The sequence below is a fragment of the Barbus barbus genome (assembly GCF_936440315.1).
Source record: "Barbus barbus genome assembly, chromosome: 11".
Lineage (NCBI taxonomy): Eukaryota > Metazoa > Chordata > Actinopteri > Cypriniformes > Cyprinidae > Barbus > Barbus barbus.
Genome location: NC_136739.1, coordinates 82,934 through 98,192, shown reverse-complemented (window position 1 = coordinate 98,192; position 15,259 = coordinate 82,934). Strand labels below are relative to the sequence as shown.

General features: G+C 39.5%; 1 protein-coding gene across 2 annotated transcripts in view; it reads left to right on the top strand.

The window, feature by feature from the left end:
• The window catches only part of LOC306876842 (mitogen-activated protein kinase kinase kinase kinase 4-like), a 45,024-nt gene extending 29,765 nt beyond the window's left edge, over window positions 1-15,259 (top strand). For both annotated transcript variants that reach the window (XM_079428269.1, XM_079428270.1), the window contains 9 exons: window positions 1,296-1,401; window positions 2,965-3,141; window positions 4,909-5,052; window positions 6,315-6,449; window positions 6,552-6,652; window positions 7,622-7,771; window positions 7,856-8,015; window positions 12,216-12,355; window positions 12,847-15,259. In XM_079428269.1, coding sequence (XP_079284395.1) covers window positions 1,296-1,401; window positions 2,965-3,141; window positions 4,909-5,052; window positions 6,315-6,449; window positions 6,552-6,652; window positions 7,622-7,771; window positions 7,856-8,015; window positions 12,216-12,355; window positions 12,847-12,930 — 1,197 coding nt within the window. In that variant the 3' untranslated portion in view covers window positions 12,931-15,259. The remainder of the gene's footprint in view (window positions 1-1,295; window positions 1,402-2,964; window positions 3,142-4,908; window positions 5,053-6,314; window positions 6,450-6,551; window positions 6,653-7,621; window positions 7,772-7,855; window positions 8,016-12,215; window positions 12,356-12,846) is intronic.

Genomic DNA, 15,259 nt, shown 5'->3' with positions numbered 1-15,259 from the left:
AATTCAACTTCAACCTTTTTTAAATCTTATGAATGATTATTTTAGGTTCAAGTATGTGTAAGGATTTGGAAGCATCTGCTGTTCAAAACTAAGCTCAGAATTGACTTGAGAAAGAAACGCGATGCATTCAGAAAATTGCGGAATCAATGTTGAATCATTTCTCAATTCGCGATTCATCGATTTATTTTCCCAGCCCTAGCTTTTAGTGATGGAGAATCAAGATGTGGAGTGTTCGCACATGTTCGCACATCATTACCGATGACAAGTACCTCTGTCTTATCTTTGTTTAGCTGTAGAAAGTTCTGTGACATCCACAATTTTATGATGTCTATGCAGTCCAGTAGGGTTGAGCTAAAGGAAGCATGTATAGGTTAAATGATAGAGGACCCAAAATTGAGCCATAAGGAGCATCACAAGAAATGGCGTAATGCCTGGAGTTGTAGGTACCCAGTGTAACTTAGTATTTTCAGAAGTTTAGGTCCTGTTTGTAACAGTAAAGAAACATAAAGGTTAGGTGTGTATATCTAAAACGTGAACACACATACTATTATTAGAATAAACATTTTTTTAACTTGACAAGTTATCAAACAACATTCTCATGGTTAATTTTTAGGTACATATCTAATGAAGTTCAGCACTATTTTGCTCTGAGCAGGAAGTTTGTTTATTGATTTTAAAAACTATTGGCCAATTATTTGGTTATCTGGCAGATTTTTCTGTCTTATGAGTTTTCATTAATCACTTTTTATTAATGTCTTTCTTCTTTTTTCACTCTATTATTCACTATCTTTTCTGGTTTGAAAACCAAACCAAAAAAACCAAACAACATTGCAAAATATGAGGGAGTGTTTCTTTGCACGACTCATGAGAAGGAACTCATTCTTCACTGCATTGTCTCTGTATTACAGTAGAGATCCAGATGTCATGCAACTGAGCCTCAGAAACCTAGAAAAGACACATGCTTTTCTCAGAGGAGTTTTTCCTTCAGCTTGCTTGCATCCATTTCCCCTGCTTTTTACTCTCTTAGAATTGTAATGATTGTTGTTTTCATTCAACATTTTCATTGTCAATTCATAATTTTTTTCCACCAACCACCATCAAGTTATTCAGCATGTTTTGTCATCTGTGTGTTTAGTTGTAGCTGTTAGACTGTTAGTCCTTAGCTTTTTACAAACATTATTACAATTAATAAACTAGAGAATGCTTAAGTGTTCAGTGTTATTCTGCTCTTTAACATTAAGGTGTAGCTGTTGGTTTTGGTATTTTCTCACTCTTTGCTCTTGGTGTTCTCACAGACTCCCACCGTGCCGAAGCACAAGTCTTCCTCGTCTTTCACACCCTTCATTGACCCGCGTCTCCTCCAGGTCTCTCCATCCACCGGCAGAGCGCTCAATAATGCTGGTAAGTGTGATGCCACCAGAGGACAGTCTCGCTCCACCGCTCCTGTAAGAGCCGCAGCCTAACCCAACCTCTAGTTCCGCTGCTTTTGAAGAACACCAGAAACATGTTGAAAGCATTTTTTTTTTTGTGGTAATTAACATTATGCCACAAATGTTGTTGATTGAACCCAGAATATTTTGAATAGTACAGAACATGACAGAGACTTAGATGTTTTAGTAAAAATCAGTATTGGATTATCATGTTAATCATTTGACCTTTTGTCAGATCTTGGTAAGTGCTGCAAATTTTCCATTAGTGAATCTAACAAAACATATCAAAAGAAAAAAATGCTGAAGGAAATTAAGCCTTTTTTGTGGAATCCAGCTTGAAGACGAAGCGCTGCAGGACGCTGATTTTCTGGAGCACCAGAGGCAGATACGCAGATAAAGTACCTTGGAGTGACGGTTTGCTCGCCGGAGCTTAACCTTGTTACAAATTTGGTCAAAAACTTGGTCAATCCCCTTTCTCTGTGATGGAGACTCACTACACTCAGAGATCATCCCTTTGCAGTGAGGATGAGATGGCAGTTTGACACTTCTATTAAATATAATTATGAATTTCAGAAGAGTTGTCTAAAGTACAGATCATTGCAGCCAATCACAGTCATATCTGTTGAGTGTGTGAACACAACGGCCAATCAGCGCCGTTCATGAATCCGCTCAACAGCGCTCAAATGCTAGTGGGAAATGCTGGTATTGTCTCATTTTTTTAAATTTCAGTACCTACTGGTACCAAAGTCGGTATTCTTTAACAACCCTAGTGTGAATAAGTGTAAGATGGGTGTGTTGTAGTTTGCATCAGTTTTAAGGTTTGAAAGCATAGTTATGAATGGATTTTGATTGGTCTCTGTGATCTCTTTGTTTCAAGATCCTAAGGAATTTTTATGGCGGTCACAGGCCAAAACATTATGAATTAGACTCTAGGTATGTGAAGGGCAGAAACTGCATTTGGACCAATGTCCTTCCCGGGCTTGGTACCAGAGGCGGTCTTTTTGTCCTCCAAGAGGAGTCTGGCTGTTGTCCTAGCATCTTTATTAGATGGAGTTGGACAGTTTAGTTATGTTAGTCCGCCTAGATCCAGTCAAAAAGTATAAAACCTTTGTCTATTGTTGCAGTCAGAGAGGGAACCACCATGAACTGGATCCTGGTGTGCCCCAGTGAATGCTGCTCACTACAGTTTGTTGAACAGTGTTTAATTTAGTGACTTGAATATAAAAAATCAATAATGGGAATTCTAAAAAGTGCATTACAGAATCAGAATCAATTTATTATTTTTCGCTGGGATTACAGGTTTATCTGCAGACATGCAGTACACACACACAGATCAATATACATAAAGTAAATCTAAACTGCCTGATTGCTTGTATCGCCCAGTGCTAATCTGCTAAATGTGATTTTAAGTCAAGAAGATATAATAAACAAACTTGAACATGATTTTGTTTCTTGTGAAGCTGCTTATAGATACAGTGTGTATTGTGAAGGGTGCTATCTAATCAGACGTGGCCTGACTGGATATTGTCTGTAGTTTTGTCAGGTTACAGTAATGACGTTCGACTGCAGGAGGCTATGCGGCAGGACGCGTCTCGTAAGGGATCGGTGGTCAACGTCAATCCTGTCAACACACGGCCCCAGAACGACACGCCAGAGATCCGCAAGTACAAGAAGAGGTTCAATTCAGAGATCCTGTGCGCTGCTCTCTGGGGTGAGTATGTCACGAGTCCTGAGCCACAAGACCAGATTGACCACCAGTCTAACTGTAAATAAAATCCCAAAATCAAAGGAGCAAATGCTCTGTGTCTGTGATATTGATATGCCAGTGCACATAAGATTTATGTCTTAAATGTGCAAAGCATTATTTTGAGTTGTTCACTAGTCACTTCAGAGCTGAGCCTGAGGAGGCAAGTGAACTCCAGCAGGATTTGCTCTTAGCAGTGAAAGAAGTGCGCTTCAGTCTTCTATTACAGCAGCACTACAGGAACACACTACCACACCACAGACTTAATTCCCCTGAAATCACAGAAGAATCTGGCCTGTGTGCTGTATGTATCTCAATGAGAGATTCAGGCTCATCCTCACCTTATTAAAGCACACAGAGAAACGCATATATCAAGAATATTTATTTACACAGCCTTCTTCTCTATTGCATTATATCCTAATTATATTCTTCATAAATTAAAGCTGCAGTCTGTAAGTTTTGCCTCTTTGTCGCCATCTCTGTTTGAAACCTGCAATTACAGCTATTTGCAGAATTATGTTCATAGCGAAGGCTGTGAATTTTCACAGGATATTGCCATCTTAACAAGTTAGTAACAAGTCTGCCACTTTTGTTCTGACCAACTGAGGAAAAAAGCATTACAATAAATTGCACAACCAATGGTTATTAAATCTAACGATTGGTTAATTAGCTCATATCAAATTAAACCGTGCAAATAATTATTTCTCATTGTTAATGTTAACAACATCAGCATTGCGTGACTATGAGTATAGTGTGTATTAGCTTGTAGTACAGTCTAATCTAATTGTCATACCATTCAAATTTCATATAAAGAAATTCTTCTAACACAAAAAGCAAACTATGCTCCCTTCGAACTGGTTTTCTTTAAAATACAAATACAAAAAATGGACAAAAACAACCACAAAAATACAAAAACTGGAACAATCTAATTTCTGTCACGTGTTTCATAAACGCATAATCTGTTCTGGATTACAATTGGCCATCTAAATGATAAATATAATTATTCTAGCTGCTGTGAGAAATGCTATAAACGATCCTCCACCTGCAGGATCCTCACATGAGAGAGAGTCTATTAGCCGGGAAAACTTCTTAATGTTGTTTACAGACGTGACGTAATGATGCAGCATGCTCAAATTTCCCGTGAATACCTACCAGCACCACTCAGATTAGAAAACATTATTACAAGCTTACTTCTGTGGATCGGGCTAAAGTAAGGCGATAGTTTTGAACACTGGCTGGTTATACACTTACTCAAAAATTGATTTTGGATAATTTTTAACCAAAAAAAGTTACGGACTGTAGCTTTAACAAGAGCCATGATTTGAGTGCAAAAAGAAAAATATTGATAAATTATTGTGAGGATTATTACAAATGAAACATTTAGTTGGCATTCCTGGTGTTATTGTGAATGAGTGACTAGTGCATGTGTTTCCAAAGAACATGAAAGTTTGATCTTTCATCCATACAACTCTAACATCTTTCTATTTTGGCTTTCACTTCTCACCATCCAGTCAAGTCCTTGTGAATAAAAAAAAAAAAACTGCATGATTTTTATTTATTTTTTTTTACAAAAGAGAAGTAGGCTTTGAACCGTGTCATCTGAACCATCCCTTGAGTTCCTGGACTGGAGTTTGTTGATGATGCTAGAAAAGCGTGATCGAAGACCCTCTTTACTGCGTTTCTTCAGAGAGCAGCGAGAGTGTTTAGGTGGCTGTGACGTGTTTCTTTCTGCAGGAGTGAATCTGCTGGTGGGCACGGAGAGCGGCCTCATGCTGCTGGACCGCAGCGGTCAGGGCAAGGTCTACCCGCTCATCAGCCGCAGACGCTTCCAGCAGATGGAGGTTCTGGAGGGACTCAATGTGCTGGTGACCATATCAGGTAACGCACCTCTGCAGCCATGGAGGATGTTTCTGCGTCACGCCGCTGTTGTGTAACATGTTGTGTAACTCTGTGTGGTCTGGCTCTCTCTTATACACACACTGTGTGGTTCCTGTATTTCCCTCTGTGTCTGTCTGTCTGTGGTCTCTGAGTCTCGGACATTACACGTGTGATGTGGAAACTAATCAGTTTAAAACAGAGAAATTGTGCAAATGCTGTTTTACTATTATGCTGACACACGCTGTAGTTTAGCATGTTTGCACATGGTGAAATATTCCATTACACACGCAGACACTTTTGAAACAGCTGTGGCATTTAAGAAGCCTTCAAGACACACTTCAGATCCAGATCAACCTTCTGAGAAACTGCATTCTCCCAGATGTTGAAACATAAAACTGAAGTCCTTGAGTTATTTAGACTGGCTACAGATCTGTCATGTACACAAATAATTCATTATACTGCTAATTCTTAGAAAATTAATATTCTTTTACTTTAATTTGAAAAGTTTTCTACTAGGGATGCACAATACTGGACTTTCGTCGATATCGAATATACTGAAATTTTTAAACCCATTTTGGCCGATACTGATCTCCTTTTGTTTAGAAACAACACCAGTTCTCTTCTGTGTAGAGATTATAAACAAATTGTTTTCAGTTTTGGTTAGTTTTGAGCAAAACTACTTAGGCTTGTTAGAACTAAATAAACATTAAAGTTGATTTTATAGAGAGCTTGAAAATAACTATAATAGAATCAACCAGTAATCTTAAAATTGTATTTTCAGATTTAATATTTGTAGAGAGTCTAAAGCAAAAGAACTGTAAAAGTTCTACAAATCTTTTAGACCTCCTTGTATTTAAGTTTTAATAATCCGGTTGTAAAATATTACACTTGAATGAATAAATCTGTATATAAAAAAAACTATTTTATTTACAATTGTCATGTTTATGATTTTTATTCATGTGAGCTATAGTGACTGTTGATTCTATCGCACACCGAGCGTGTCTTTCTGTATGTGCATTCTCTAATTTATTACAGCGATCCAAAACAGTGAATCTAGTCACGCTTCAGGAATGAGCGCACCTTGAGCACATGTGAGTTACTCATCATATCGGCAAGGCATTTCGGCATCATTTTTCAAATCGGCCCGATTCTGATATTTAAATTTGAAGGCTTTGATTACACGCGCCATTGATTCGGACGTTCTGCGAGTTTGGTCTGGACCAGAAGAGCAAGAGAACTGAAGTACTTTGTTTTGTTTGTAGGGAAGAAGAATAAATTGCGGGTGTACTATCTGTCCTGGCTGAGGAACAAGATCCTCCATAATGACCCTGAGGTGGAGAAGAAGCAGGGCTGGACCACCGTAGGAGAGCTCGAGGGCTGTGTGCACTACAAAGTCGGTACGTCTTCATATCCCTTCATATCATGTCATATCATATAGCTGTATTATTTCTGCTCCTAACTCATTGATCTGATTGTCTGTTGCTCTGTTTGGTCTGTAGTGAAGTACGAGAGGATTAAGTTCTTGGTTCTGGCTCTGAAGAATTCAGTCGAGGTGTACGCCTGGGCTCCCAAACCCTACCATAAATTCATGGCTTTCAAGGTGAATAAGCTGACATGAGCATGACTGATGTTCTGAGCTGCTGAATAATGCGCTCTTCACCTGCACACTTCTGAGGGCGCAACCTAGCCTTGACTCTGACCAGTGAGCTTCGTCAAGAGAGCACAAACGCAATCAAACTCTTTGCTAAAACGTATGAAATGATTCAGAGGAGCCTGTTTATAGGCTGGTTAAAGTACAGAAACTGCATGGAGTTCCACTTTCTACAGACATTCAGTGAAGTTATTGCTTAAATGACACGCCAGTGCAGTGACTTCATGTGACAGGAGTCAGAGAGGACAGGATCGCAGTGCTTTAGAGTGTCACCTGTCCTCCGCTCTGCAGCACATCGACTCATTTCCCTACCAAACTATTCATTATTTCAGAGGAACAAAAAGCATGCTTCCATCTCGATCTGTGATAATTTCAGCATAAAACACACTGCTTTTGTTGTTTTAAGCAAGTTGTTCTATGCATTAGAATGTTGCAACCATTGTTCTGGTGGAAATTTTGCAACATAAATATGCAACTTGAACTCACACAGTTGCTAGGAAAGAGAACCAGTGTTAGCATGCATTATTTTTAATTTGATAAAAATAGTTCATTTAGGGATTTGGGGGCTTCGTCTTCCAAGTATGAAATCGTCTGCATTGGCAGTGTCACTTAATTGTTCATGAGGTTTTCTGCTATGAGTGAGGTTTTCCAGAGACCAGCACTCTTCGTTTGAGGAAGTTAGTGTGCGAGTGATGACAGAAGGACAGGCTTGGGATCAGTGGCCAGCACTGGTTTCTAGAGTCAGAGACAGCTGGACACACTGACCGGAGTTGTATCCATCACACCTGCACTCACAAGCTTTCTGTGGTTATATGGTTATAGTTCTTGTTCCTGGTGTGAATGGGCTGAAATGTGCTCTTGAAGACTGTGGCAGTGAAAGAATGAATAATCGGGAGTGTTTTCCTCTCTGTGTGGCAGTCGTTCGGTGATCTGGTGCACAAGCCGCTGCTGGTTGACCTCACGGTTGAAGAAGGCCAAAGGTTAAAGGTCATCTACGGGTCCTGCTCTGGCTTTCATGCCGTGGATGTGGACTCGGGAGCCGTCTACGACATTTACCTGCCAACTCACGTATGTAGTGATGGAGAAGAGCATTGAGCTTCTTCATCTGAGGTGTGCTCCTGACCCTTCCTCTTCCTCTCTCTCTGCTTCTAGATTCAGACCAACATTCAGTCGCACGCCATCATCATCCTGCCCAACACGGATGGCATCGAGCTGCTGGTGTGCTATGAGGATGAGGGCGTGTATGTCAACACCTACGGCCGCATCACCAAAGACGTGGTGCTGCAGTGGGGCGAGATGCCCACGTCTGTCGGTACAGTCCTTCAGTCATTTTCAGAGAGACGAGTCGTGTTTATTAGCCCATAGCTGTCAGTGTCTTCACATGCAGTCTTTGTGTAGTTGAGTTACACTGAATGCAATCACACATCTCTTCTGTCAGAGCATGTGACTTTGAGAGCCACTACCAATGTACCAGTGTAATGATTTTCATGTTTTTGAGATTTAAACATTTTGAATATCTTCCTTGAAAAGTTCAGTGCAGAATCAGGTTGTTCATTAAACCATTTAAAATACAACACAAATACTATAATGCACAGGAAGCAAAAATAAGTCCTTTTGGCTAATCGGCTCCCAGCAGCGGCTGTAAAGGTAAGAGTCCGGCCCTGGGAAGGACTCTGGAACAGCCTAGCCATTAGCATCATAAATATAGAAAACACTATTATTATTATTACAGCTCCTGAGGGCATGACATTTGACATCTTTCTCTCTTCTGACTGTCATATTTCATCGGTCTCTAAGGTGTATTTTTCTTCTTCTTTTTTTTCCTTTTTTGAAAGGTAATGGTATCTGTTTTTTTTTTTTTACATTTATTATGGACTTTATTATGGAGTTAATGGGAGTCAGAGAACATTAATTATGGAGACTGCAGACTTGGCTGGATGGTCCCAAACGTGCACATCTACTCAGTCGCAGACACACCGTCTGAATTTGAGAATTTTAGTTTTAAGGATTTAGCAGTGACTTTGGACTTCATTAAAATGATTTTAGAGACGTGTAACCATCTTGTGCTTGAGCTGGAGCCCCGCTGCTGACAGAATGACTGAATGAGCTCAGTATCTCAGCATGAAGCAGAAGGGTTTGATCCTGGCCTCCCAGCGTTTACGATCTCCTCAGATCTCATGCGTCTCTTCATCACCTTCTCTGCTGATCCTGGAGCTCGTCTGAGGTCCAGTGCAGATAATGATCAAGCTTGGTCTGGATCATTTCTCTCCGCTCTTGTTATGGGGTGACCACCAAGCATCGATTGCAAACCCTGATGATGCATCGGCCTTGATTGTTAATCGTTGATTTCGGCCAGTAATCAATTTAAAATACTAAGAATCGAATGAATTCCGATTTCTACACCAAATCAGTGCTTAAAAATATATACACATTAAATCACCACAAGCATGAATTAATGGAGACATTGAACAGCATTGTTCGTGCCTCAAATCTCTCCTTCACGCGCTCCACTATTACCATCTGATTGGGATATCTGAGCAGCCAATGTGTGATCTCTCCGTGGTACTCGTGGCCAGTACTGATAGAGTAAAGTAGTTTTATAGTAGTCATATCATTGACATTACCTGAGCAGTTCAAGGCTGCGTATTTAAACTGAGCAAAAACAATGCAAGTGTCTAAAAGCATATGCACAGTTTCACTGAGTGATAAATTACTTTGAACTGAATGTCATTAAATCGAAAGTACGAAGTACATTAAAATAACCACAGCATTAACAACAACCTTGAAATAAAATCACAAGATTTATTTGTCAATCAGATGCATGGAAGTTGCGTTCGTTATTATAGCAAACAGAGATCAGGTTTGTTTTCTATCAGAATCATCATTCACTGATAGAGAGGAATAATACTGAATAATAAGTTAAATACTGTCGCTTTTTATTTGAAGTTTGCTAAATTAGAAACTAATTTTGTACTTAATGAATTTTAATTATGAGGAAGTAGAGCTGAAGTCCAACTAAAGATATATACTGAGTTATATTTGATTGTGCTAAAGTGGAACTATTGCAAGTATACTTCATGCATATCTTGCATTTAAAAACCAATATTATTCAAAGGTCATACAGTCCTCATCAATAGTGACATTAAAACACATTTTAAGCTTAATATTAAGAAATGTGCATTGTGCACAAGTAGTACTCCAAATAATTTTTAATTATAATTTTTTTATATCAGCAAGTCTCGAGCGATATGTCAGTGAATGTATTAATAGATTTGAACTATGCTTATGTTTTTTAAATACATAACTTTTTTTACCAAGGTAAATTTTACATATGCCATATGTCATGCCATAGCATCATTAAACTACAGACCTGCCAACCTTTACGCATTTTGCGTAGCGGGCGCGCATTTTGACCTCAAAGTACGCAGGTACGATTTGTCACTTTAAACTAAACCTGGTGATGCCTTTGTGCAGCACAAACCAATAAAGCAACAGCAAAGAAAGAGCACTTCGACCAATCAGAGCGCTGGGTTCATTCCCCATCTAGCAAGTGGGATGATTGACAAATGCGTAACCTATCATTAAAAAGAGACTACAAATAGACAGCAAAACAAAATCCCGCTCGGTCTCGTACCTTTTTTACTCCCGCCATCTGATTTCTTAAAAGAGGACAGTACACACGGTGCTTACAACTAAGGTAAACGGGTTGGGGTGGATTTGGAAAGTTAAACTATTGAGTTGAGTTAACTTAATCCTCTGGAGTCGACGTGATCGCATTGATATTTTAGACAAACTGTGAACAGAATAAAAGCACACATTCATATTCAGTCAGATCTGCTGCGGTTTATTAGCTGCACTCACTGAACAGCGTCCTAATATTAGGGCTTTTAGTCCAAAAAAGTGCACATACTTGGATAAATACTGATATATTTGCACTAGAGATTCGCCCGTGTCTAATAAACCTTTAAAAGTGTCTTACCGGAACATTCACATCTGTGTTCAGCTGCTGACAGAGAGTTACCGTGTTTGGGTAACAGCTTCACAAACAGCCTTTTCAACTACACAGTATTATTTCTGTATTACAGTCATTCATAAGTTAATAGTTCAGATATAAACACTGATGTTTATGGTAGCGATCAAAATAGACCTTTTGAAAGTTAACTGGCGCTTCAAATAACGTTTGTGTTGATTGCATTTCCGCCACTAGGTGACGACAAGTGATTTAAAAAATGTATTTGTGATTGAATCAAGAGATTCGTTTAAAAACACTGATTCGTCCAGTAAAGAAACAAGTGAAGTATTTGAGTGAGACATTAAGTCATTCATTCAAACCACTTTTTCATAATTTTAATATGAACTAAATATATTATAAATACATATTAATTTAAATGTTTAAAAATTTGTTCAAATTAAACACTTAAATAGACTGCAGCAATGATATTTTGTCACACTATTTTGTTTCGTGGGAGAATCGTGATCTCTCTTTGAGACGACAAAAATCGTGATTCTCAATTTATCCAGAATCGTGCAGCTGTTGTATGTGACTGAGTGCAGACCTTTGGTAAATATCTAACATGAATAACGTTATCCTAACATTACATAATTTTCAAGCTAGTTTGCCTATTCACCAGGCATTTAAGTGGGTAAAGAAGTGTAAAGTTGTGTGCTCGGTGACAGAAAAGTGTGTGTGTTCATGCCTTGCAGCTAAAAAACAAAACAAACATGACATCAGATGAGGACACTGACAGGGAGAGAGAGAGCAGCAGACCTAAAAAGAAACCAAAAAGAGTCCATGCCCACAGCAGTTCCTCACAAAATATCCTGATAAGATATATCCACCGACCCCAACCCCCCACCCCCACCCCAAATCACACAAGTGGTACTCCAAAAAACATTTCAAAGGTTGGCAGGTCTGAAACTTACATATCATATGTAACATAACATATCATTAATCTAACAAAAGTGTTTTTTCTCTCTCCAACTCCACAAAGGCTGCAGTGTAATTTGGCTCCTGACTAAGCTTATAAAGAATTGAGGGGAAGCATTTTAATAATCCTGAATGCACTTAAAGAATGCAGAATCAAAATGCATTGAATTTAATTGTGAATCATCTCGAATCGGTCTGAATTTGCAAATGAATTGTGAATCGTATTGATTTGCTGTTTACCCAAAGATTCACAGCCCTAGAGACCAGTATGTGGGAAGGTCAGGGTCCCTGTGGCCCTGCTTCATTTGACCTCACTCCAAAACGGTCAGTCTTGAGGTGTGGTCATGAAAAAAGGTGGACAGCTAGCACTGCTGTGTTTACCTTTTGAGACATTTCTGTTCAAAACTCACTCCTATTAAATGAAGCCCTTGTGTTTGTATGTTGTAATATCTGTTTAATGCATCTCTTAAGGCACTCAATCAGTCAGTAGTCTCAATCAACAATGAGACTGAGTTTATCTTTACCTCCCCGTGTGTATTTGTGAGCACATTGTTATTCCTCACCTGTATTTTGTGTATCTTGCAGCTTATATTCGCTCTAACCAGATCATGGGCTGGGGAGAGAAGGCTATAGAGATCCGCTCGGTGGAAACAGGCCACTTGGATGGAGTTTTCATGCACAAAAGAGCTCAACGACTCAAGTTTCTGTGTGAGAGAAATGACAAGGTGCGTCTTTAGATCATCTTTGACTGTTTCTGCTGTAAAATCAGTTCATGGGCTTTACCTGTGCAATGCGTAAGGAAAATGAAAAATATTTCTGAAATTTGTATTATCTTGAATTACCGCAATTTGGCTTTAAGAATGATGATGCATGAATTCCATGTTTAACAGTAATAAGAGTCTGATGGGAACCGTCATTGAGAATAGCATCCAGACTTTTTTGCAGCAACCGGTGGAAAATGTGATCTGTTATAATTGTGTATAAAAAATATTTTTCTTTCTGCAAAATATGATCATTGTGTATTTTGATTTTGGCATGAATTATGGCCCGATCATACCAGAACACGCTCTTGAGAGGTTTTGTGATCTATTGAGAGCTCATCTGTGATTATCTGAACACTCGGCTGGATCCGGTTGTTTTCACTCTCGTTTTGGTCCAGAAGCTTTCAGTGAAGTATTGATTTGAAGTCAGGTGTGCTGATCTGTGTGGTCTGCAGGTGTTCTTCGCCTCGGTGCGCTCCGGGGGCTCGAGTCAGGTGTACTTCATGACGCTGGGCCGCACCTCCCTGCTCAGCTGGTGAAGAAGCGTCTGAGGTTCTGGACGTGATCAGCCGAGGCCGCTGGAGGACTGACAAACACACTGATGAAACTGCGTCCTTGTGCAGCCTGCTGCATGAGGAACGGCTCGTGTATCTACAGTATTATTGCTAGTCTGTGTAAATGTCTTTCTCTAGAGTTTAATAAAATCTGACTCCGCTGAGAGGAACGCTGCTGTCGTGTCTCTCGCTCACACATAGTGTTCTGACAATGGTGAAACACTAGATGGCTTTGTTTTGTCATGTATTTTTTATTTATGGCTTGTATTTATTTCTAGGGTTTTTTGTTTGTTTTTTGTTAAATTAGTTTTTTCTAAGCAGAGTAGTTCCAGTAATGTGGCGGATTCCTGAGAGCTTGCTCTGATGAAGAAGCGTACCGCTGCGTCAGCTTCAGTTGCTTTTGGCTCATCAAACACATGGATTTAGATCCGTTCTTGTGTTTAGCGCCGACTGTCCTGTGGCTCTCTTTTTCATCATCTTGTCTGCTCTCATGCCGTCTCTTCTCCTTTCATTTTTATAGTCTCTTATCCTCTTTTTCTTCTGCCATGTGTCGGCTGACCGTGGCCTGGTTCCTGTTGTTTGAATTGTGCATCAAAATGATGAGTGAAGGAGTTTAAATCAGGCTGTTTAACAAGCATCTCCACTGCATCCAAACCTCAAACCTGACCCTGATCCTGACAGTCATTATGTTCTGAGGAGCATCTTTGAGAAACCGTGAGTGAAGACTAGTTCTGCCATTTCATGCATTGGACCTGGAAACTGAATCTGAACTGTCCACTCGACACCCAGACCACAAACTGCAGTCATAAAACTGACATTTGAATTGTTTTGTATGTTTGTTTTGTGCGCTTGACCAATGAATTTGAGATACGAGGATTTCATCAGCATCACAAACGGAGGAGTAAAGATCCCCATGATGAAACACTACCTTCAGTTGGATGTGAAAGACCATCTTGGTCTCATGGACTGTGATTATTACGAAATGAAACTGAACGGTGTTTATTTAATGAAAGGCAGGTCTGTGGAATGAAACGATTGAACCAAATCAATGGGATGAGCGTGCACGAGTCCAGAGACGCTTCCGGTGCCACTGCTTTTCTGTCTTCTCTTCCTGCTTTTAAAGTTTACACACACACACACACACACATTACTCTCTCTCTCACACACACACACACATGTTGGTTTTTGTGGTTTATGGGGACTCTCCATAGGCGTAATGGTTTTTATACTGAACAAACTGTGTGTGCTATTGCCCTACACCAACCCTACACCTAAACTTAGCCCTCACAGGAGACTTTGTGCATTTTTAGATTTTCAAAAAAACACCATTTAGTATATTTTTTAAGCCTTTTGAATTACGGGGACATAGGCAGTGTCCTCATAAACCACCTTCATATTGTAATACCTCTGTCATACCCATGTCATTATACAAATTTGTGTCCTCATAAACCACATAAACATGCACACAAACACAGGCTCACCTCACATCTCTCATAGACACACACAAACTCTTACACTCGCGCACACACACACACCTCACATCTCTCTCACACGCACACACACCTCACATCTCTCTCACACACAAGCGCACACACACACACACCACATCTCTCACACACACACACACACTTCTGCTGACTGCATTGAATCTGCTGGATGATGTCTCTTATGATTACTGGAGGTATTTTCTGTTTAGTTCATCTCTCCCCACACACACTATAGATTTATAAGTTCTATATTTATGTTTCTTGTGTTATTTAGCATTAGATCATTTAAGATTTCAGCGAAGCTGTTGAACTATCAGTGAGGTTTGTCATTAGAAGGTGAATCGTGCCAGTGGCAAACACTAAGAGTGAAGCAAACATGTTTAGTAAAGCCACGAAATGAAAACTGCGTTGGTGCTTTTTTTTTAAGCTTTAACTTTGAGAGTTTCTCAGTCCTTCACATAGTTAAACACAACTAGCGATTGTGATGTTTCAGTTCTTTCCCTGATATAGTGAACTGAAATATATTCATCTGGAGAAAAAGAAAAGAGGTTTAAACAAGCAAAGTTGTGTAAATCTAATGTTCATTACTGTTTTGTTTGAAGGTTTTTTTTTATTTCAGCCATAATTATTGTTGATTAATCAGTGATAATTCTGATGGTGTTTCCTCAGCGCTGCTTTGACTTTCTGGAGCTGTTCTTGGCTGACTGGTTGTCTGTTTTCAGTCGTGGCACTGTACCGTATGTCCTCTCTCTATATGACAGGAAGTCCTGTATTTTCCTGATGGTCCTTTGTTTTTCTTTGGAAATAAATTGGGTTTACTTTAAGGC